General features: G+C 32.6%; 1 protein-coding gene and 1 long non-coding RNA gene across 3 annotated transcripts in view; both read right to left on the bottom strand.

Annotated features, from left to right (window-relative positions):
• Positions 1–1,815: 1,815 nt before the first annotated feature.
• LOC128982816 (uncharacterized) lies at positions 1,816–5,960 on the bottom strand. 2 transcript variants are annotated; one of them, XM_054401831.1, is made up of 3 exons: positions 5,866–5,960; positions 4,813–5,219; positions 1,816–3,769 (listed from the first exon to the last, which is right to left on the bottom strand). In XM_054401831.1, the coding sequence occupies exons 2-3, from the start codon at positions 5,150–5,152 to the stop codon at positions 1,944–1,946; spliced, it is 2,166 nt and encodes a 721-aa protein (XP_054257806.1). In that variant the 5' UTR covers positions 5,153–5,219; positions 5,866–5,960; the 3' UTR covers positions 1,816–1,943. The 2 variants fall into 2 exon arrangements, with proteins under 2 accessions (XP_054257806.1, XP_054257807.1); XM_054401832.1 differs by having other exon boundaries at positions 5,859–5,960.
• A 574-nt stretch (positions 5,961–6,534) lies between these two features.
• The window catches only part of LOC128982809 (uncharacterized), a 30,170-nt gene continuing 14,194 nt past the window's right edge, over positions 6,535–22,510 (bottom strand). The window contains exons 2-6 of the long non-coding RNA XR_008489736.1: positions 13,495–13,710; positions 12,551–12,859; positions 9,349–9,725; positions 8,798–8,920; positions 6,535–8,445 (exon numbers count right to left, since the gene is read on the bottom strand). This is a non-coding gene — a long non-coding RNA (uncharacterized LOC128982809). The remainder of the gene's footprint in view (positions 8,446–8,797; positions 8,921–9,348; positions 9,726–12,550; positions 12,860–13,494; positions 13,711–22,510) is intronic.

Genomic DNA, 22,510 nt, shown 5'->3' on the forward strand with positions numbered 1-22,510 from the left:
ATATATATATATATATATATATATGTGTGTCCATCCGCACGATAACTTGAGTAATTTTCGTCCGATTTTGATAAAATTTGGTTTGAAGGTGTAAGGCGGGATAAACTTGAATGAGTTCGCGAACCAGCATGATCGGACTATGGGAACGGGGGTTTATGGGGGGTTTTATGGGGTAAAAATAGGTTTTTCCCATTTTTGACCCTAAAAACACAAAATTTCACAATTTCTTTTCAAACCATTTTGTAGAGCTTAAAAAAACAAATAATTTAGTATAATGAAGCGTTATTATGCGCCTAATTGTTACGGAGAAAATTCAAAAAAATTTTAATTTTAATATTCCCATGTTATTCTTATGGAGAATAAGTCAACTGTTGTAGTTTGCTTGTTTATGAACATATTTTGATCGATTTTGGAAAATACTTTTATTTCTTACTAAACTATTATCATTTTATTAAAAAAATCTTTTTTACCCTCCCTGTTGCAGCAAACCTGAGTACTCGTTAAACTAATTCTATTTAAATAGGAAATAAATGTGCTATTTTTATGGAGGCATTTTAGTGTAAATCCAATCAGGTTAATGGAAATTCGCTCAGTCTGCAGGTTTGCTGTGGCGGGGGTATTTTATAATAGATGTTAACTTTTCAGTAGATCCTTTTATTTCTGTAGCTTGCTTGCATTATTTTTTGCTTAACTTATTCTGATATTTGACAAGATCTACTGCATGTTGATTTAATTATATGAACAAATATCTATCTATCCAATCACCAAAATTATTTTATTAGTATAATATTCCTTATATGGAGTATCCTTTAAAATAATTGCTCTGATTGGTCGTGGCTTTCCCAGACAGTGGAGACCCTCTAGCTTTACTAAAGTCTAGCTAAACTAACTGTATGTATATAATCCTTCATTTAAGTATTGCTTTCATTAATTTGTAATACTCAGTTGTAGTTATTTATTTTTTTTCGTTCTATAATTTCTTGGAGTGATGTGTGTAACGTATGTTGTGTATATTATCCTAAGAGCTGAAAACTCAAAAATGTGGGATGTATTTTTAGATACAGTATTCATAATATATATAACTTAGGTTAGGTCTGACTCTATTCTTTGTAAACAATTTACATGTTACAGAAAAAAGAAGTTATGAACTGAATTGAATAGGTTTTTAATAATTTTGTCAAAATTCAAATATCTTATGGTAATTTTGAAATTATAATGAATTTTGGGTTATTGAAAATATAATTTGGTTACTTGAATACTATTGCAATTAAGATACTAGTGCTCATCATTACAATCTTCTGTTCTGATAAGTAATACTTAAGTACAATGGTCGGAACCAGAGTTTCGGACTATTGCTAGAGTGCTAGAACATGAAGCTGGGAGAAGCAACTGATGGCAAAGGAGAACAGTACGGCCAGTGGATTACCAATGTTTTAGTGGTCTGTGCACCAGTGGTAACCATGTGGTAACAGGCAGTACGTTTTATTTTTGTTGGCTGGCTCTCACCTTACCTTGAAATCTATGACACACCGCTGATTTTAAAGTCGGAGAGTTTCCCGAACGCTTGTAAGCCAATTCAATTTATATTGTAGCCTGCACATTGAAATAAGAAAGTTGCGATCATAAAACCTCACGTGAGTTTATATTTTGATAACTAAAATTCAAAAATAATTGTTGGATTGTATTGCAAATATTCCAAGGTGGTATGATTGATTCCAGAAATAGGTTTGGACGATGAATAGTGTAAAATATGAATCTAAATCTCCTAGAGAAAAAAATTAATTATGTTTCGCAATTGTAAAAAACAACCTTTATTTGTAGTTTACACTAGAAAACCTGTACTCACGGCAATATATATTTTATAATTTTGAGTTAAACATCGATTCTTAAAGTGAGATTAAGTAAGTTAGAGCATACCAAGTTTAATATACACAACTCAATAACTACATAACAGAGCATTGATTTCCATCCGAGCGGTTTTGATTCACATTATCTTCCTCTTTGGTGAAAATGTTACACATTTCATCAGTTGTTTGCTCATGTTCCACCTCCCATTTTATGTAATCTTGACTGTTGGATTCATTGGTCCAGATTTTAGAGGGAGGAGTATTTTTATCCACAATGAATGCCGTGGGTGGCTCACAATTGGTACTATAATCTTCTATATAGTTTTCGCAGTTGGTATCCATGCGCCGACTTGTTGTACTATGCCTAAACACATCAGGGCTAGTTGTAACAGTTGAGATCGGGGGAGATTTTTGGGCCCAGAGTATTTCCTTAATTATTGGTTTACTTGTTGAACTTATCTTACCAATTTGATTAATATGTCTAGAAAGTAGCTGCTCCTTTGTCTCTTTTAAGTGTTTAACTGGACTTATTGAGTCGTCTAATATGGCGTCCTTGATTAATAAAGATTTTTGGGATACTATGCTATTTCTTAAACTTTCTGCTTTACTTTTTAATTTAATATCAAAGTTTCCTCCCAGCTCATAGTTGAATACTTCGTTGTCATCCTCATTGTGGTTTAATTTCCCACTCTGAATGTATAAAGATGTGTGATTCGAAACATGTTCTTGTACGTTGTTGTGACTTTTGTTCCTCGTTTCTTTGTTCGTCACATGAACAACTCGTTCTTTTTCATTTTCACAGGATTTCGCATAGGTCAGTCCAATCGTTTCCTTCTTCTGTTCTACTTTATGAGCTTGTATCGTTCCATCAATGTTTTGCGTTTTAGTAACAGTTAGAGTTCTTTGAGTAACAGGAATTGAAGTATCTTTTGGTTTTATGTAAATATTCACTTCATGAGCTGGTTGGGGAGAGTGAGCATCGGTGCACCTTTTCAAAGGCTGATGTGCATTAACTGTCGATGGCTTGAATGCATTTACAAACTTTCTGTGACGGTTGAAGCGAGGCTGTCGTTCATCAATGGCATTATCATCTCTAACATGACACGTAAAAAAAGCCTTTCGTTCCTTAGAAGTCATTTCTTCAACTTTGCAAAATACTCCTGATCTTAAATTCTTTCTCCGATTTCCAATCACTTCTGTGGCTGGTGTGTTGAAATTATTCAAGACATTAGGTGGTTCGGACTCCGACATAATATTGTTTATTCGTTTATATCTGGAGGCAAAGGTTTTAAATTTTGTCTGCTTAGGTAAAATATATCTTTCTTTAAGTTCTTTGCCTTGAGGCTTCTTAAATATATATTGTTGCGTTGCAGTCCCAGGCAGTCGTTTGGGTAAAACTTGGTTTATGTCATTAGAAGGAAAGTTCGAGGTTGTCATGTTTAAGATCGATGGCTCACTTCGATCCTTGAAGCACGTCCGATGACTGTTCGACATTGGGGGGTGAAGTTGTTCATGTCCATTGACCTTGGGTTTTACTTTTCCTGTACCCATCACTATCTGTGACCACTTTTCTTTTGATGGTCGAATTTTGTATCGCTGGAAGCGTTCAATTGTTATATCATCTCCACTCTTGAACTGCCTTGTTTCCTCATACACTAAGAGATTATTCAGGGCTGGATCCGATGATTCCTGATTTTCTTTGATTTTAGGGAAATGGTTCTGGGAACCTTTATAATTTTTTAAACAGTTACATCCACATTTATGATCTTCTCGGTTTTTAATGTTATCCAGTTTAAAATAATTGTCAATGTCTCCATATTTTACGTCAAAACAAAGCAATTTTCTCTGTTGAGGTTCAGCAGCCCTTGAGAATTCAGTGTCCAAACCTCTTGATTGGCTTAAAACTACTTCCTTGGGGAAATCTGAAAAAAAACAATCGTTAATTGTATAAGAATTATTTATCAAACCTGCTAATAATTTAGGATCAATCTCTAAAGACAAACGTTACCAAATCATGTTCTAAATAAGTTGGTTTGCTCTTTTTGGTTGGTTTTAGAGTATTATTGTTAGATAGAATTAGATTTCCTTGTAATATATGTTTCATTTTGACAAAATGTTTTATGTTCCTTGTATTTATGTATTTATTGCCATATGTTTTTGTTATTAATTTTAATTATTGTGATTTTGTTTACTTTGTCTTGACTCGATTAAATTGGAAATACAGTCCTTTTAGCGAATTTCACTTTAGGGAAGTAGCTATCACCGTAGGTGGCACGGTAAGACCTAGGCCCGGGATCAATTTACTTTTTCATTTTGTTGCCTCCGGAGGCCAAAAACACTAGTTGTAAACATTTTTTATATGTATCGTTAAAGCTTATATTTTTAAATAGTGAGAATAAGTGAGAATAAAATTATACAATTGGAAATTCGCTTAGTCTGCAGGTTTGCTGCAGCGGGGGTTATTTTCTACAGCCCTTTTTATTGTTAAACATAAAATTCATTTGGTTAACATTTGCTACACTATTTAGTGAAAGAGTCACGAACGTAAAACAACAAAAGTATGGTCTGGAATAAATGGGTATCGGAGTTTTGAAAATAAATCAATTGTTTTGTTAGTAAAAATGCATAGTAAGAATAATAGCTAGGAGATCGATAAGAAATAAACATTGTTACACAATATTTAGTGAAAGTAAGAGAAATTATCAATTGTCTATGTATATTAGTAAAATAGTTAATAGTATAAAGCTGAAGTTTTCTGATCTTTGATAACACAGCGTTAGCTCCACAGCTAAGTGGCTGAGCATTTTATAATAGTTTACATCATTGGTTTGCCAAATAAGTTTCCTATGCAGAACGTGCCAAAGTAAGTGGAAAACATCATCTTACGTTCAAAATATCAAGTAAATAGACAATTTCTTAACACCATTTAGTTTGGATATTATTTACTTATTTGTAAAACACTTACCATTTTCTGTAAATGAATCGTAATGTGATGGTAAATTGTTATATTGTCGTTGTCGTCCAATAACAAACCTTTGAAGAATGCCACTATGTTTTCTTACTATACATTCGGCTAAATTTTCTGATAAGTATAAAGTCTCTAACTCCAAGTCAAATTCTGATAATAAGTCACAGAGAAGAATTCCAAATTCATGTTCGAATAAAGGCATTTGTTCGGAGCGCTGATGTATAGACTTGAAATCTATTTCTTCAATAATTGGAGAGGTAGGGTTCTGTAAGGTTAATGCCAAATTCTTCATGCCTAAGCGATTTTCTGTAGGAATATTTGATGTAGTAACATTCATTCTATTCCCAAACCCTTTATCCGTGTTATCTGTACCAGCTTCCTGTCTTCCTATGTTTTAAGCTTTCCTGAAAAATTATTACAATAAACAAATAGTTACACTAAAACATTTATAAATAATAAAATGTTAGTGCGAGGGCACTTTGTCAAGAAAGGCAAAGATCAAATAAACTATCAATGTATTAATTACCAATTGCCAAAATACCAATAGATTGCCAATAGCTTTTGCTAATTTGGAGTGATTAATTCTCTCTGCTCACCATCACAAAAAACAATAGGAACTTTTGGTACGGAAAACCTTTATATACAGAACCCCTTCATTGAGAAACCCATACCACTATTTAACTTAAATCAGATTCATAAGTGTGTTTTAAGGTTGTCAAGTTTTGGGAAAATATTTAACTCGTTATAGTTATAAAGTGTACACAGTCATGTCAAAGCAGAATCCAAGTTATTTAAAACTCAATCCAAATCATTGGTTGCATTTATATTTTTTGTACATCAAGTCAGTTTCATATACTTAAATTCACTGTATTTGATTTTTATTTACAAAAAGAAATCATTATTTCACTAAACATCTCGTGTGGAGGCCCAAAACGATTGGTTAAAAATAGTTATTCCTCACTTGCTTTGTATATTTCTACAGGACGGCTATACCAATATTAACTTAATAATAAACCGAATTTAAATATATCAAAAGTAAATACCTCTTACATTTTGTGGTGTATTTCAAGTAATGTTCCCCATGTTTTGTAATGTAGACTGTAACGCAGTAGCTGTCTGATATTGCAAACAAGTATGTTTTTCAATCATTATCTGATTCCACTGTTAGCATTATTTAACAATGAATCAGTAGATATCGTCAGGAAGTCATGTTAATTTACACGATTAAACAGTTTTAAACGTCACTTAATCTTTTCGAGGTCAAACGATGTGTTTCGTTAAAGATAATAATGTTCTTATAATTTATTTGTTTTGAATTATTTTAGTAAAATACAATCAAGATAATGTATTACTGCAAACGATGTGTAGGCTACTTTTGTAGAAGGAAAGGTTTTCTCCGTAAGGGTACAGAAAATGTTTGCAATAGTTGTAAGCGGATTTCCCATATAGGGAATAAGCTATTACCGTAGTTATTTCTTACCAAACTATTAACATTATAGGTACAAAAAAAATTTTTTTACCCTCCCTGTTGCAGCAAACTTAAGGACCCTTTTTAAAATACAAAATTCTGTTGAAAGAAATTACAAAATATGTTTAAGTTTTTATTTATGGTCATAAAAGTAAAAACTATGTAATTTTGGGTTAACAAAAACATTTGTAAAAGTTAGTAAATTAAAACTCTGTTTAATATTTCAATATTAAATTATTGTAACAATATTGTTAATCATAATTGTTTCTTTCCTCTTGTAGTCCAATAACATGCATTATACATTATACTATCTATTTACTTTCACATTAGCAGTAGAATACTTTAGTAGGTAATTCGCTCATTTAATAAGATAGCTTGTTTGTACAGTTTTATTAGAAACTAGCTGTTGTGCCCGTCCTTTGCAAAAGGAAGAGGACATGAAATAGAAACATTTTGATCCTAATAACATTTTAACATCTGTTTTATAAAATAGTTACACATCCGCTAAGGTATTTAGAAACAAAATTCAACCTTTATCACCTTTATATAATCTTTTGTGTCTTTTAAATCAGGTAAGTACTCGAAACCGCCATTTTGGTTTTGATTAATCTTGTGTAGGCTGATATGAGAAAAACTTAACAAATTTTCAAATATTATTTTCACATACCATGATTTACCTTCATCTTTCTTATTTATTTATTTTTTTCATTATTTTCGAAATTTTAAATTTTAATCTTGGTGTTTGAAAACTACTAATTATTAAATTTAAATGAATATTTTTTACGTCAATCTTTAAATTAAATAACAAATCCTTCCATATTCACTCACAATAAATAATTAGCAACACCAACATCAGCTGTTATAAACTTAAGAAATATTGTTGTGTCTTATCAATAGTCTGTTGAAATATTAAATAAACTATATCTATACTATAAAAAGGTGGGTTTTAGTAATTTAGCTCGTGTAAGAAGTAATGCCAATGAGGATTTATTGTTAATGAAATTATAAGAAGACTTGATTTTTTATATCTTTAGTACATAATAATTTTATTTACAAATGAAATTGAGCATTACAGACCGCAGACAAACCTAAATATGCTTATCAAAACATCAAGGACAAAAAAATATAAATACAGTATGTTTCATTTCATGTCTGATTCTACTCTACAAAAATATCTACGAACAACTCAATATGCAAACCTGTTTTTTTAATCAGTTCCATAGTCCATTGCCTTTACATTATCACAGTAACCATTAAGTAAACATAGTAACATATATTTTATTGATTTTAGAAAAAAGTACATGTAAATTGCAAGTTATGTTAAGATAATCCAACACATGTTAAGCAGTTCTAATTTATGAAAAATATCGTCCAAATTCATACAAAACATCTATACATAGTAATTTTCATATTTCTTCCATAGAAATATATCAATATCATTATTTTCACAACTTTGACACTTTAAAAAATCTAAAGTAGAGCCTAGGTTGATATAGTGGTTAAAGAATCTTTTTTTATTTCTATATTATTGACATAGTTCAAGAATAAATAATCTTATGGTAAAGTTTTAGATTAAATAAATCTACCACTAAACCAACTTAATAGTTGTATTATATTTAATTTCTTCTTTAATTTCTTAATCAGCTGTCTAAAAAATTATGAAATACGCAATTTGGCAGTTCTTCTGGTTTACATTGAACTATCAAAGCAAATGTAAACATTGTGAGTGTTCTCGTTGCAGCCATGGAGACCAATCAATATTTACTTTTAAAATCATTACCACAGAACTTTTAAAGCCAAAGAGGCAAAGTACACGGTCAGTATCGAAGTGTGAATAGTCCTATTACCATTCTTGGTATGGTAGCTATATTATTGTAAAATTTGAGCCCAGTCGGTTTAGTAGATGTTGCTCCTATTATTAGTACAAATACAGACAGACACCAGTAGAATTGTATATAATAGGATAGATATAGATTATTTACATAAATATAAAAAAGTGCGGGGTATATATATATATTAAATATTAAGTTTTTATACCCACGAAGATTTGGCAGAGGAATTAATTTCATAATCTCCCTAGGATCTTCTCTGGCAATAATTTCCTCAATACTTGCTGCACGGTCACATCAAGTCCTTTATCACTCTTGACATTGACATTATCACTGAAATAAGTATGTAAACATGGTAAATCTGCTTACACGGCTGTTGCACACTGTGACAAATAGTAATAACTCAATAGTTATTTGTCAAATTAGCTCAATATTTTATCAATATAAATAGTACTATGCAATTCATTAAACATGTTATTTAAAAATAAAATAAATAAAATTCAATAAAACCACCAACATCATGAGTTGAATTAAACGAATAGTTTATTTTCATAAAATCTTGATTTTAGGATTTTTTTATTATGACAATAAATATAATTTAAACATCAACATAAGAATAATTGTTAAGAATAAAATATCTCTAAAAAGTGGAATCGATTTTGGAAAAAAATTATTATAGACTTACTATCTTGGTTGTTCTCCTTAGAAAGTCCTAATCCCAAGTCAGGAATGTTGTCCTGCAGTTCTGGATTGTGTAAAAACCCGGGAACCCTTTGTCTCCAGTTGGTTCCAAATCTCCTTGTAAGCTCTGAATGAATACAAAATACTAGGTACATATACAGTTGTTTTTAAAAGATAAATATTTCATATTGACCTTATGATTCATATTGCTTGTACTATTTCACCCTTATGTTTTTAATAGGACATTTCCAGATTTTGAATGGATTTAAATGGTTATTTTATTTAATTTATGTGAAAAAATAGCTATATTTTTAAGTCATCAGTAGATTTTCTAGCCTCGCATTTTCCCATTTACATGGAATTGAAAGTCCTGTGCGCGAACGTTTCAAGAAAATTAAGAGTTAGCTAATACAGTACAAGATTGAGATAAACCGGTATTAAGTGTCAGCACCGAAATTCATACTCAAGACATGGTTTCACAGTTGATCGTGCTACCGACTGGGTCATTTTTATACCTATGCTTAAATCTGTACTTATTAAATAATGCATATTTACCTTCACCTAGTCTTTTTGTCATTGGAGGGAGGTCTTTTGTCTTTTCCTCGTAGGTTCGCGAAGAGTTATTTTGTGGAGATTTATCGGCAAAACTGTCCCCATTTTGTGATCTGTTATAATTGTTTTCTTTGGACCCGAATGGTGGAGAATCAGCATTGTCAATGAAAGGCTCGTGGGCTGATTCTGAAGGTCGGTGATAGTTGAAATCGTTTCCCAAACCAAAAGGATTATGTTTCGGCTCCTCCTCTGTATTTTCCTGATTTTTAAGATTATTGTCAAATCGAGTTTCCTTTTCATCGTCAGATTTCATCTCAGTATATTCAGGATTGAAGTTTATGTTAGAAGGAGGGTCGACATCAATGTAATCTAAAAAATCACTTCACAGTCTAATGAGATTGCATTCGAAGATTAAAATATATTTTTAGTACAAAAATGTATTTATCATGGAATCAGAATGCAGTTTTAGTGAAAAACCCTTTTTTATCATACAACTATTTTATAAAAAATTATAGTATTTTAAAAGGCTTATTTGAACACTTTAAATTAATGGTCCCTTATGAAAAAGTTTATATATGGCCATATAATTTTTTTTTTATCCGGTTATATTTGGTTTTGGACCAAATATAACCAGATATGATCATATATGGAATCCCCCATATATAGAAATTTAAAAAATATATAAATAAATAAAAAAATTACAATCAAACATATTTTTACATTAAATGGTATAAACTATGCATTAAAACTATAATTAAAATTTAAAATTCAAAAATTTCAAAACAAAATTTTCGAGCATCCGATTGGAATTCGAACCCGGGACTCCAGCGTGAGAGTCCGCCCCTTTAGCCACTACACCACAACCGCTACAAATGGCTTAACAAAACCCATTACGAATAAGAGAAGCTGTATTTGGTCTCGTAAAACAAGATTTTTCATAGACATTTTATGCCATTTGAAGAATGTTGTTATTAATATAGCCTAACTACGTGACATTGATATTTGCAGCTGTTTGATAGCAAAGGTACAATTAATTAATTATTAATATAATATTCTCCTTACAAACTACTACACTTACAATTTTTAAATTATACGTCAGTTTTAAGATATTGTTGCGATATAATAAAATTGTACAATAGATGTATGTACAGGATTTTGTCATCTGGGTTCAAATCTGGATACTTTATTACTTTACTACTAATTACTTTAAAGGAGAAATGCCTATATTATCTGCCTCCCTACTGTACCACATTTCAACTCAATCAGTTCAGTAGTGTGTGCTTACGAGAGCAACAAGAAAATACACAAACTTTAAGATTTATAATATTATAAGAAGTGTTTGGGAGTCCAGTTACATAATCCAAATGTGGCAACAATTCCTTATAATAATTCCAATTATCGTCAAAAACTCATTTATACATGAGCATAAATGGAAAATTATCATTCCATATATGAGTAATTTAATTCCATACCTGGGAGTCATATATGACCATAATATATAGACCATAATTCCATATATGGAGGATATTTATGGCCATATATGGGCAATAATTTCATATATAGAAAACATGTATGGCCATATATGGCCAATAATTCCATACATAGACTACATATATGACCATATATGGATACCACCATATATGGATACAACCACATCTGGCCATATATGCTTCCATATATGGTCATCAAAAACCATATATGACTTTATAAAAACATATATGGAATTTTGATATGGCCAGAAATTACTTTTTATAGGGGGTAGTGATTAATCATTTAGAATATTTTATGAAATAAAAATAATTGTGGAACACTAGACAAACAAAGCAAGCATATTAATATATTCACTCATTTTGTGATATCAACGATTCTTTGGTTCAATCTCGTCATCTCAGTTACTTATACACAAACTCTTGACAAAATGATTGACTTTGCCAAATTTTGTCAAAAACCATTGAGATAATTTACTCACAGGCCTATAAATTTAGCTAATCAGAGTATCACAATTATTAACTATTGCAGTAATAATGTATGAAATAATAATTATGTAAATTCTATAAACCAGGAATAATCCTAAAGATTCCGTGCTTCTATTTAACCAAGGAAATTACTATGTCACCGACAATAGTATTCATAAAATTCAATTGAATAATATGAATGTTGGAATGCGTAACATTTTAGTTTAAGTGAATGCCAAAAAATAATACAGAAACTTAGGAAAGCCGATTGCAATAGTTTGTAGTGCACTTGAAAGATCTCTAAGGACATTTTGTATAGAATTTCATATTTTCTGAAACCCCGTTTTAAAATAACGCAATTGCTATAACACAGGGTGAATCTCGTAAGATATCCACTATTATTTCAGAAAAACCTTCGGTACAACAGTGATTAAATAAATCTGGTTCCCACTTAATCAACTCCAAGGAATGAATTTTATAATAGTTTGAAGATAGTTTGAATACAGAATATATTGAAACCAGAGGTTCACTATTTCAAATTTTACAATCGTCAAATAAAAATTTATGTCGTATTATAAACCATTTTAATGCTCTTGTAAATACAAATATTCTGGTGTAATTTAAATGGTGACTCCTCATGTGGAAAAATTGGTTCTTTTTTGAATATCCTATATTTTTCATACAAATTCCGATATCTCTGCCCTAATTAAAATGTTCCATTTTTTATGGGCGAAGCTTGACATTGAGACGTAATATTACAATATTACATATCACAAGACCAGAATAAAAAAAAATATATTTTTTGTTTTAGTTACGTAGTCAAAACTCGGAAATTTCAAATAGCATTATGTGTTAAACAGCATACATAATTTGGCTAAGCAATTCTGAGCAAGTTTCTAATTTACAATTTTTTGTTAGCTCTTTTAGTTGTTGAGTTGTAAAATAAAAAAAAAAACATGATTCCCCATATAAAACTCACGTTCTTGTATGCAGTGCCGTTTTTTATTAAATGTAATTATTAAATGTATTAAGACATTGTGAAACAATTATGTTTAACAGTTAACACATTTTTAAGCTATTTCTTGAGGTCTGTTTAGTGGGAACATTGCATTTTATTGTTGTGGGAGCAACGGGTTTGTCCTAAAACAATAGCGGACACCTTATGAGATTCACTCTGTATATTAGGTTCAGTAAACGTCAACGCCCAATGGCCATTCTACTCTTACTTAAATAATAATTGCAATACCAACCCGTCTGTGAGACTGGTCGTCTGGTATCGCTCTCAGTGGGGCTGACAATCTCTGGCCTGTCGTCAGTCATTCTTTCAATTGCCTTTGAAACGTCTTCTCCAGAGGGATAGTTTTGAGCTTCTTTATGAGTCTTTATGCTTTGAGCTTTTGTATATTCAAATGCCGCCGTTTCCTCTGTGACACTGGGGCTTGGGCTGGTCCTTTCTGGAGAGGACTCAGGATTGTTCTGACCAAATTTATTGTTTTTGTGAAATGTTTCGAACAAAATATTTGTCAATCGTGCCATCGTCTCCTCAGGTATCATATTCACTGATTAAAAAATTCATACATCAAAATTAGAAATTTACAAACATAATATTAGATAGCTTATTGCCAACTGTGTGTTATTCTAAAAAAACTTGGTTGTTTTTTAAAGTAGTATTCAAATAGCGTGGAAGTCTTTTTTGAGTTGATAAAGTGTCTATTTTGGTATAATGAAGACATTTTTCATTAAAGGAGCCTCGAATACTTAGCTTATGCAGTCCATACGATAACTTATTATTTCATTGTTTTTGTAAAATCTTTGTATGTATTATTCTTTTATAAATTTCTAGTGTTACAGAATTATAGACCTGAGTCTTGTATTGCAATGTTTCTTGTGTAAAAATGAATTTAAAAATCCCAGGGAGATTTTTTAAGGTTTTGAGGAAAGAATCATTTCTAAGGGTGTATACAGTTTTAGGTAAGTTTCTTAACATGTATATGTATTTATAAAAAAATGATACTGTTTATCCACAGTTTGACTATTTAAGCCTTTAAATAAATTATTAAAAAAACGACCTGTTGACAAGCAACTTAAATTATAACCTAATACAATAACAGTTACTGTTAGCTCGACTGTAAGATCTGCTAAGCAATTGCACAATTCATTTATATGCTCAGACATACGATGTCACAATACTTACTTAATGACTTATATGATTCTGGAATGGCATCCCCAGAATTATGTATTGCATCTACTATGTCCTTTGGATCCCTTGTTTCTGCAAATTTGCTAGTGTTTAGTGAACGAGCCATTCTAAACGCCGTTTTGGCCAGTTCGAAGTTTTCTTTGATTTCTTTGACCCCATTCTTGAAGCTATAATAGCTTTCCTTTACTGATGTGCAGCTGTCCGTTACAACTGAAATAGTAAGGGAAAGACATATTAATATTTACGGTTTAAACATTAAAAAATTATTTATCTTAATAATTTCATCCATCGTAAATAAGTAGTGTTTTAACGTACAGGGAATCTACTTTTAACCAATATTCAGAAGAATTAATAAAATGCTATTAATAAATAGCTATGAATTGTCATGTTTTAAGGAATAGCTTACGTAGTAATAATATTTCTGGTTTTTATTGATGTATTTTAAGTACAAATATATATCTGCTTACTTACTACCTGCTAAGCACGATTACGACCACAATTTTCTGGATAACATTTTTTTCTTACAGAATTATAAGGATATATAAAGAATTAAAATAATATCACAATTTTTTTTTAATAATGCATTGGTCCTTTTTTTATCTATATGAAAAAAGTTTCAATATTTGTTACTTCGATCATGAAATCAGCAACAAGAAACACGTCTATACTAATTTACAGTATTACTAAGTTCTGTTTCAAAGAAAAGTTCTAGATCAGTAGTGTACTTTCCCGATAATAAGAATATGAATTTTCTAAAATTTAACATGGGCCTTTTGGGTTGCCATGCCGCCAAGACAGTTTTGGTGAACAAGAAGAACCTTGCCATCTATGCCTATGTTTACACAAAGAAAAAGAAAATGACAATCGTATTAATACCATTGAGTATATTACACTAAAATGAATAACCGAACAGGTCTATGTCGAGTTGTGAAATAAATTAAATATAAAACAGAACACTCTAACCCTTATCTCTTTTTAGATTAATTAGACAGCAGATTTATTGGTTTATTTTGATTTAACTATTATTTAATGTAGAATCTCTCAACATTACCTATGAATAATTTGATATAGGTCAAATAGTAAATACAAAACTACACACTGGCGCTCGTCAATTGAAGTGTCGATCGTGCCCTGAACTCTATTTTTTTTTCAATTACACTTCTATAACTTATTAAAACCTTTTATAGGTAAAAAATAATGAACAATACAATATTCAGAAAAGATTTTGATCACACGCCATATAAAATTGGAGAAAACGCACAAAATATTAGCATATACTATAACGTCGCCAGCAGCGGCCCGCGGTTACTGTTGCCTTTGTCGCAACAATGCGATTTAAGCTGTTCGAGAAATTTTGTTGGGTTAGGTTAGGTTCCATGTCATCTAACCTAACCAACCTAACTTCTCAGACAGCTTAAAATTTGCATTACAGTACTTTGTTATATTCTACTACTTTGTGTGTTTTATCTAAACTGACATAGTGTGGATCAAAAACCTTTTTCTAAATATTGCATTTTTTATTATTTATTACCTATAGAAGGTTTCAATAAATTATAGAAGGGTAATTGGGAAAAATAGAGTTGTGGGCACGTAATGAAATTTTGACCGCAGTAAGTTATATGCAATGTTGGTAAAATTGTCTACACCAACGTGCTGAGGAGGAGGAGTATGCTTCGTCGACACTTATCATAGTTGTAGTTTTTTACAAAACTGGTGCAAAGCTGTTTTTATCTTACGCAAGCTAACTTTACCCCTTTCTGTAAACAAGGACTGTCTGGTCTATAAAGAGTACTGAAAGGCTATTCATTGTGTGCCGAAAAATAAACTTGGTGTACTGTCTCAGGTTTACCAACTAAGCGGAGTGAAGAAAACAGTAAACAAATAATCTTTTATTCTAAATAAAACTTAAATTTAAAAATAGACTAACATTAAACTTTTAACGAGCAATACAATTCTTCATCATACGAGTAGAGCACCTCAAGTCCATTTACTGTTTTTGTATAACTTGTAACTCTTCCAATAAAAATGGCTCAGTTTGTTCTTGTTCTTACTGGCGACAACGCTAAATAAAGTAATCCGAGGAGAAATTTTGAGTTTTCCAGGTCAACCACAGCTTTATCATAAGTGCACCCTTGACTGAGATGTACCAAAATCGCACAGGCAATCTTTAGTGGGGATTGCCTATGTAAACATTTTCCTCAATTTAATTTAACGGAAGCAGTTAAGTATGTAAAAGGTAGCAAATCTTTGTACAAAGCCAGTTTAATGCATTTTTCAAATTTAAAATTAGGATATCTGCAAGATAATTTTCATTGTTAGCAAATTGTACATGGTTTAAGCTGCAGTAGGCTACCTATGCTACAAACACATAGGCATAAAAAAGTTCAAAGATTATTCCAAAGTACTAAAACAACAACCTTTTTAAGTAAAAGGTTTTGTTAAGGTATTGGCAGTATTGGTGTTCATGACAAAGGACACGGTACAGGCACATTAGCTTGTTCTTATTTCACCACAATAAATTCATTTGTATGTAAATATGTATATTATTTTTAAATCTTTTTGTTATCATGGTTAATCACAATTAACCATAATATGGTTAATTAATGTTAATGTATGGTAATCATAAATCGTTAGGCAACAATGGATGAAACCTCCATGAAATATTTTTAGACATACTCCTTTTACACTATAGGAAACAACCCTATAGCAGATATGCAATCCTTTTGGATCAGCAAAACTATTGCATGTCTTTTAGTATATTTAAGTTTGGATCAAAAATATTAAATTATAATATACTAGTAAAACGCTTATTCTGCGCGTAACGGGATGAGTGAACATGAGCGCAGTAATGAAAGAGTCCACCCACACCTAGCCTACTTACCGGTGTCACTGGTAAACACAATGTTATTTGTATGGGCAAATCAACCAAATCTTAGTTAACAACAATCCTAACTTCTCGTCCATTAATTAACCAAAGTCATTGGTAATATACGTAATGGATTTCCAACAGTTATCGATTGGAGGTAAATCCATCGTTCCTGTACAAAACGTCTTTTGATTAAATGAAGCCTATTTCCATATTTGTTATGAGACCTATCATAAACAAAACTAAGCCAAACTGAGCTAATCTAACTTAACCTAATTGCCAAAGCACGGTGTAAGGAATCTCCTAAAAATATCGTATGGCTTACAATGATGATTTAAAACAACGATATCGCAATTATATCATCTAAAAATGATTAAAAATCCAATATATGTTTATCTAATGAATCTAAATGCCATAAACGGTTCCCACACTCCGCATTGCTTGCCTTTACCACTTCCATCGCCACTACCTACGTCATGGACCTGGTTCCCTCCCTTCCCTCAGCATTTTAGTATTGAATGTACATTAAACTACCACAAACTCTTCCCACATTCAGAACTTCTCGCCTTTGCCAAATCCTTCCCTACTTCCTATGACGTGGACCTGTTTTCCTCCCTTCCCATATCATTTTGGTATTGCAAATGCATTAATCTAACTGACACCAACGGCTCCCACACTCCGCACTGCTCGCCTTGACTACTTCCTTCACTACTTCCCACGTCGTGGACCTGTTTCCCACCCTTTCCATAGCATTTTAGTATTGCAACTGTTTCATTGCAGATACATAAATCTCACTGTCGCCAAAGGGTTCCCACATTCCGCACTTCTCGCCTTGACTACTTCCTTTACCACCTCCTACGTCGTGAACCTGTTTCCCTCCCTTCCTTTAGCATTTTATTATTGCAGATACATTAAACTAACTGTCACAAAGGGTTCCCACACTCCGGACTGCTCGCCTTGACTACTTCCTTCACCACTTCCTACTTCGGGGACCTGTTTCCCTCCCTTCCCATAGCATTTTAGAATTGCAGTTACATTAATCTAACTGTTACAAAGGGTTCCCACACTCTTGACTGTACGCATTGACTACTTCCTTTACCACTTCCTACGTCGTGGACCTGTTTTCCTCCCTTCTCATAGCATTTTATTATTGCAGATACATTAATCTAACTGTCACAAAGGATTCCCACACTCCGGACTCCTCGCCTTGACTACTTCCTTCACCACTTCCTACGTCCTGGACCTGTTTCCCTCCCTTCCCATAGCATTTTAGAATTACAGTTACATTAATCTAACTGTAACAAAGGGTTTCTACACTCCGGAATGATCGCCTCAACTACTTCCATCACCACTTCCTACGTCGTGGACATGTTTCCCTCCCTTCCTATAGCATTTTAGAATTGCAGGTACATTAATCCAACTGTCACAAAGGGTTCCCCACACTCCGGACTGCTCGCCTTGACACCTTCCTTCACCACTTCCTACGTCGTGGACCTGTTTCCCTCCCTTCCCATAGCATTTTAGAATTGCAGATACATTAATCTAACTGTCACAAAGGGTTCCCACGCTCAGGAATGCTTGCCTTGACTACTTCCTTCACTACTTCCTACATCGTAGACCTGTTTCCCTCTCTTTCCATAGCATTTAAGTATTACAGATATATTTATCTAACTGTCACAAATGATTCCCACACTCCGGACTCCCCGCCTTGACTACTTCCTTTACCACTTCCTACGTCCTGGACCTGTTTCCCTCCCTTCCCATAGCATTTTAGAATTGCAGATACATTAATCTAACTGTCACAAAGGGTCACCCCACTCCGGACTGCTCGCCTTGACTACTTCCTTCACTACTTCCTACGTCGTGGACCTGTTTCCCTCCCTTCCTTTAGCATTTTATTATTGTAGATACATCAATCTAACTGTCACAAGGGTTCCCACGCTCCGGAATGCTCGCCTTGACTACTTCCTTCACTACTTCCTACATCGTAGACCTGTTTCCCTCTCTTTCCTTAGCATTTAAGTATTACAGATATATTAACTTAACAGTCACAAAGGATTTCCACACTCCGCACTGCTCATCTATCCGCTCCCTTTACCACTGTCTACGTCGTGGACCTGTCCCCCCCCCCCTTCGCATAGCATTTTAGTATTACTAACATCTTTGAATATTTAATATTCAGTGCCAACATTAAATTGAATAATGTAAAAAGCTGCTTTGTTCTAAATATATACATAGGCCTATATATATATTTTTTAATTTAAAGGTGAATTTTAATACTGAACATAAACTGTATATAACTGCCGACTAATATTGTAAAGTTCAATTTATTATTCAGAAAGTTGTGAAATTGTACTTAAATAACATTATTCTGAAAGCTGTGAAATTATAATGATATATATTCATAGACGCCAAACTGTTTACTCCATGAATGAAATAGCTTAGAGTAAAAGTCGTTCTCTCTGTCTTAAGTAGACAACAAAATTGTTGGTCGCAAAACGTAAACAAATAAAAAGAAGAAGAAGGTAGCTCCTAATGTTATTCTTATGGGACAAATTTAAAAATGTTTTTAAGGGTTTTATAATTACTACTGAGCGGAATCGTCTAGAATTTTAATGAGGTCTTCCCACTGGTGTCATAATTATTTGTGCAACATTTGAACGCTATAAGTGAAACGGTTCTTGAGTTTTTGGTGCGAACACACACACAGACAGACAACCGGACAACTTTTCTCCGACTCCGCTATACACGATACATAGATTCGTTCACTTCGTTCACTCATCTACTAGTGTACCTGTTGCTCGAATTCGAGCAATTGCGAAGCATTACAGGCGACTCACGAAGATTATGGAAATACTCACGATCTACGCAACAGTTAGATATAATCAAAATCTTTTGTAAATATCTTATCTTTTCTCAAAAAGCTAATCTTGCTTTTTGTGTTTCTACAAAATATTTCCTCCCATAGCCGCATTAGGTTGTCTATAATAACGATTATAAATGAAAAAAAGTATTATTTCTTTTCTTCTACTTGGTTGTGTTCGATGACTTTTTCTATGTTTCCATTGTTTGCAAATCGGTTATTTCAATGATTGCTCAAAAAATGTAGCATATTGTTAATTCAGTTTTATTTTTAGCCTATATCAAATTGTCCAGGATTTCTCGCTTTTTCCATTGTAATAATTTCACCAACCCAAATTTAGTCTACAGTACAGATGCAATACGCCAAAGAATATCACCTACGTACAATCTCCAAGAGTGGTAAAAAAGGCAGAAACCAAGCCATACAATAGATATAAGTTAACTCCATAAGAAATAATTTTAAGATTTACTGTGATATTAGGATTTTCCACTGATTTGGTAATAGAACATTATATTGCAAAACATGACACGATGCAGAATAAAATCGATTTTAAAATCAGAAAAACCCATTGCAAATACTGTACTTCATTTTGAAAAATTCAATAAATCACAATTTAAATATTAACAGCTGTTTCATTAAAAAGTAGTGTAGAATTATGCATATGCTAAACAAATTTGAAGAGGCAACTTTAAAGGCTTCTGGGGCAGAGCCCCAAGGGAATTTACCTCGTTCCTCTTTTGATGGCTCATCTATAGACCAAGACCTTTCTTTAGAGACCCCTACCAAGTTTCTACGCCCATCCGTTCTCTCAAATTAGCTGGGACAAAAACCCAGTTTTTCCTCCATAAGAATAACATGGGATGGGAATTCAAAGGCCACTGGGGCAGAGCCCCGAGGGAATTTACCACGTTTCTCTTTTGATGGCTCATCTACAGACCAAGACCTTTCTTTAGACACCTCTACCGAGTTTCTACGCCCAGCCGTTCTCTCAAATTAGCTATGACAAAGAAAAACAGTTTCAAATTAATATATAGACTAGTAGAACCCCGTCAAAATCGTCGGTTAATCTTGAGGTTTTATGTAAATTCAACTAACTGTGATAGAGTGAAGTCATTAAAATCTTAGTTAAATGAAGGGATGATAAACATAATAATAAGTATGACGATTGTGTTCCCTAAAAAACGTGATTGATGAATTTGTTTAACACAATATTTCCTACCTTTTTATCGGCTTTAGGTTGGCCAAAAGGTTTTTTAGGAGTCTTATAAAATTGTTTGTTCATGAGTTTGTTTCATGTCAAAGCCACTTTCACTATATGGGAGAATGAGTTCATATAATTAGTCTATCATGTTACGGAAAGAGTCAATATTTATTACTAACAACTAATTCAATCTGCTTTAGGAAAATCATTCAGATTGTATCTGGATTTATAAGTAAATCTCCATCTTTGGTCATAAAAATACAGAATTTTATCAGCATTTTAAATCAGTTTTTTTTTGTATTTGATAAAAATATCTGATTCTCTAGAAAGCAGTAAGATTCTTACTTCGATCTAAGCAATTTTAATTCCTTCTCTTGCCACATAGACCCATGTATTTAATCATCCTGTTCTTACTTGATAATTCATTAACTTATAGTTCGGGATAGTTTCGCCTTGGCCAGATCGATAACATAAACCTGTGCATGTATTTCGTGGATGGAATGAACCGTAGGAAATTTGATCACAAATCTTGAACATTTGCGGAACCAAATCCATAACCTAGTCCAGCCTTGGTAACAAATTATGCAAATGCGATTAGATGTGATGACACTGTTGTGTTTCCGAATGCTTTGTATGTAGTGAGGTTTAGATGCGTTGTTACATGTGTACAGCAAAGTAAAAACCCTGTACACATTTTTTGTAAATACCTGAATTGCCATTAGTTCACCTACTTCACCAAAACCATAGATGAAACATACTCCGTAGTTAGTCTATTCCAAAACTTGAACACAGCTCTCATCCTCAACGTACTCATCTATGACAAAATTTTTAACCCGATTATCGAAAACTTGTATACCAATAAATGAATTTCTGGTGTTCTTTCTTGAATTCAAAAATAAATGGTAATTGAAAGTAGGCAAAAAAAAGGCAAGTGCCAACCATACAATATACCTATATAAGCTAACCCGATAAGGAATAATTATGTTCCTTTGAAATTGATATGTCTCACTTATTTCATAATTTAAAATTTTGTAAGAGCAATTAAGCATATATTTTTGATCAAAACATTTAAAACGTATCATAAATTTATCATTTTGTTGAAACTATAAAAAACTTGCCATGCAGTGGAGAATCTATATATATATATATATATATATATATATATATATATACTTTTGTGCCCACCCGGTTTGGCAGTCAGTGCGCTGGTAATTTACTCGGTGTGGCAGTCACCCGCCCGAAAGCCAGTCAGCTCTCCCATAAGCCAGTCAGGTATGGCTTCCCCTGCACTTTATACGTATGAAAACAGCAAACCGGTGCTGCTGCCTGTGTCGATAAGCGTAACTGCAATACCAATGCGGAGACTGTCTCATCGTGTGTTCTATCGTGGAGTAGTGTAGCCAAGTACGGCACCCTACCCTACTTTGTAGCGGTAACACCCAGCGGTCTGTAACCTTCGTTTACTCCTTGTTACTATTTGTGTTGGGATAGTGATTAACTACGTGTTAATGTTTAAACATGTTCATACTCCAAATAAATATGATGCACCTATAATAAGGATCGTCGAATATTAATTAATTATAATTGGTTGAATCTTGATCCTACCCGTTCATCATCTCATATTTTAAGTTATTTTATTTTTTTTTACCTTCAGTTGAAATTTTAGTCAACTTCTCTTTTATACAATATTTTATATCCTAGTACAATATTACAGTGTTTCCACGGACCGGGAACTATACGGATTTTCTTTATCTCGAGAAATATACGTGTATCTTGTCCGAGATACGGGAACTGTTTTTTTACGCAATTGCGTTACGCGAAGGAGTAACTATTACCACATATAATATAACCCCTCTATTACATATGACAACGATATTATTCTATCTGATAAGAATAACCATGAAACTACACTCGAAAGATAAAAGATTTTTATAATAATTTTAATTTTACAAACAAACTATTACAGGAATTCTATTTTGGGACGGATGAATGATAAGGAAGCAACAAAAAGTGGTCACGAGTGCAAATGTGGAGGGGGGAGGGGGGTACAATATAACAAACGCCAGAAACGATTATTTGT

This window comes from Macrosteles quadrilineatus, unplaced genomic scaffold, assembly GCF_028750875.1.
Source record: "Macrosteles quadrilineatus isolate MER2022 unplaced genomic scaffold, UCM_ALF_1.0 Scaffold_1__1_contigs__length_201487025, whole genome shotgun sequence".
In the NCBI taxonomy this organism is placed as follows: Eukaryota; Metazoa; Arthropoda; class Insecta; order Hemiptera; family Cicadellidae; genus Macrosteles; species Macrosteles quadrilineatus.

Excerpts from the sequence above, each read along its gene's own strand:
- LOC128982816 (XM_054401831.1), bottom strand. The coding sequence starts at position 5,152 with ATGAATGTTACTACATCAAATATTCCTACAGAAAATCGCTTAGGCATG. Across the intron at positions 3,770-4,812 it reads CGATTCATTTACAGAAAATG|ATTTCCCCAAGGAAGTAGTT; the intron begins GTAAGTGTTTTA and ends GTTTTTTTTCAG.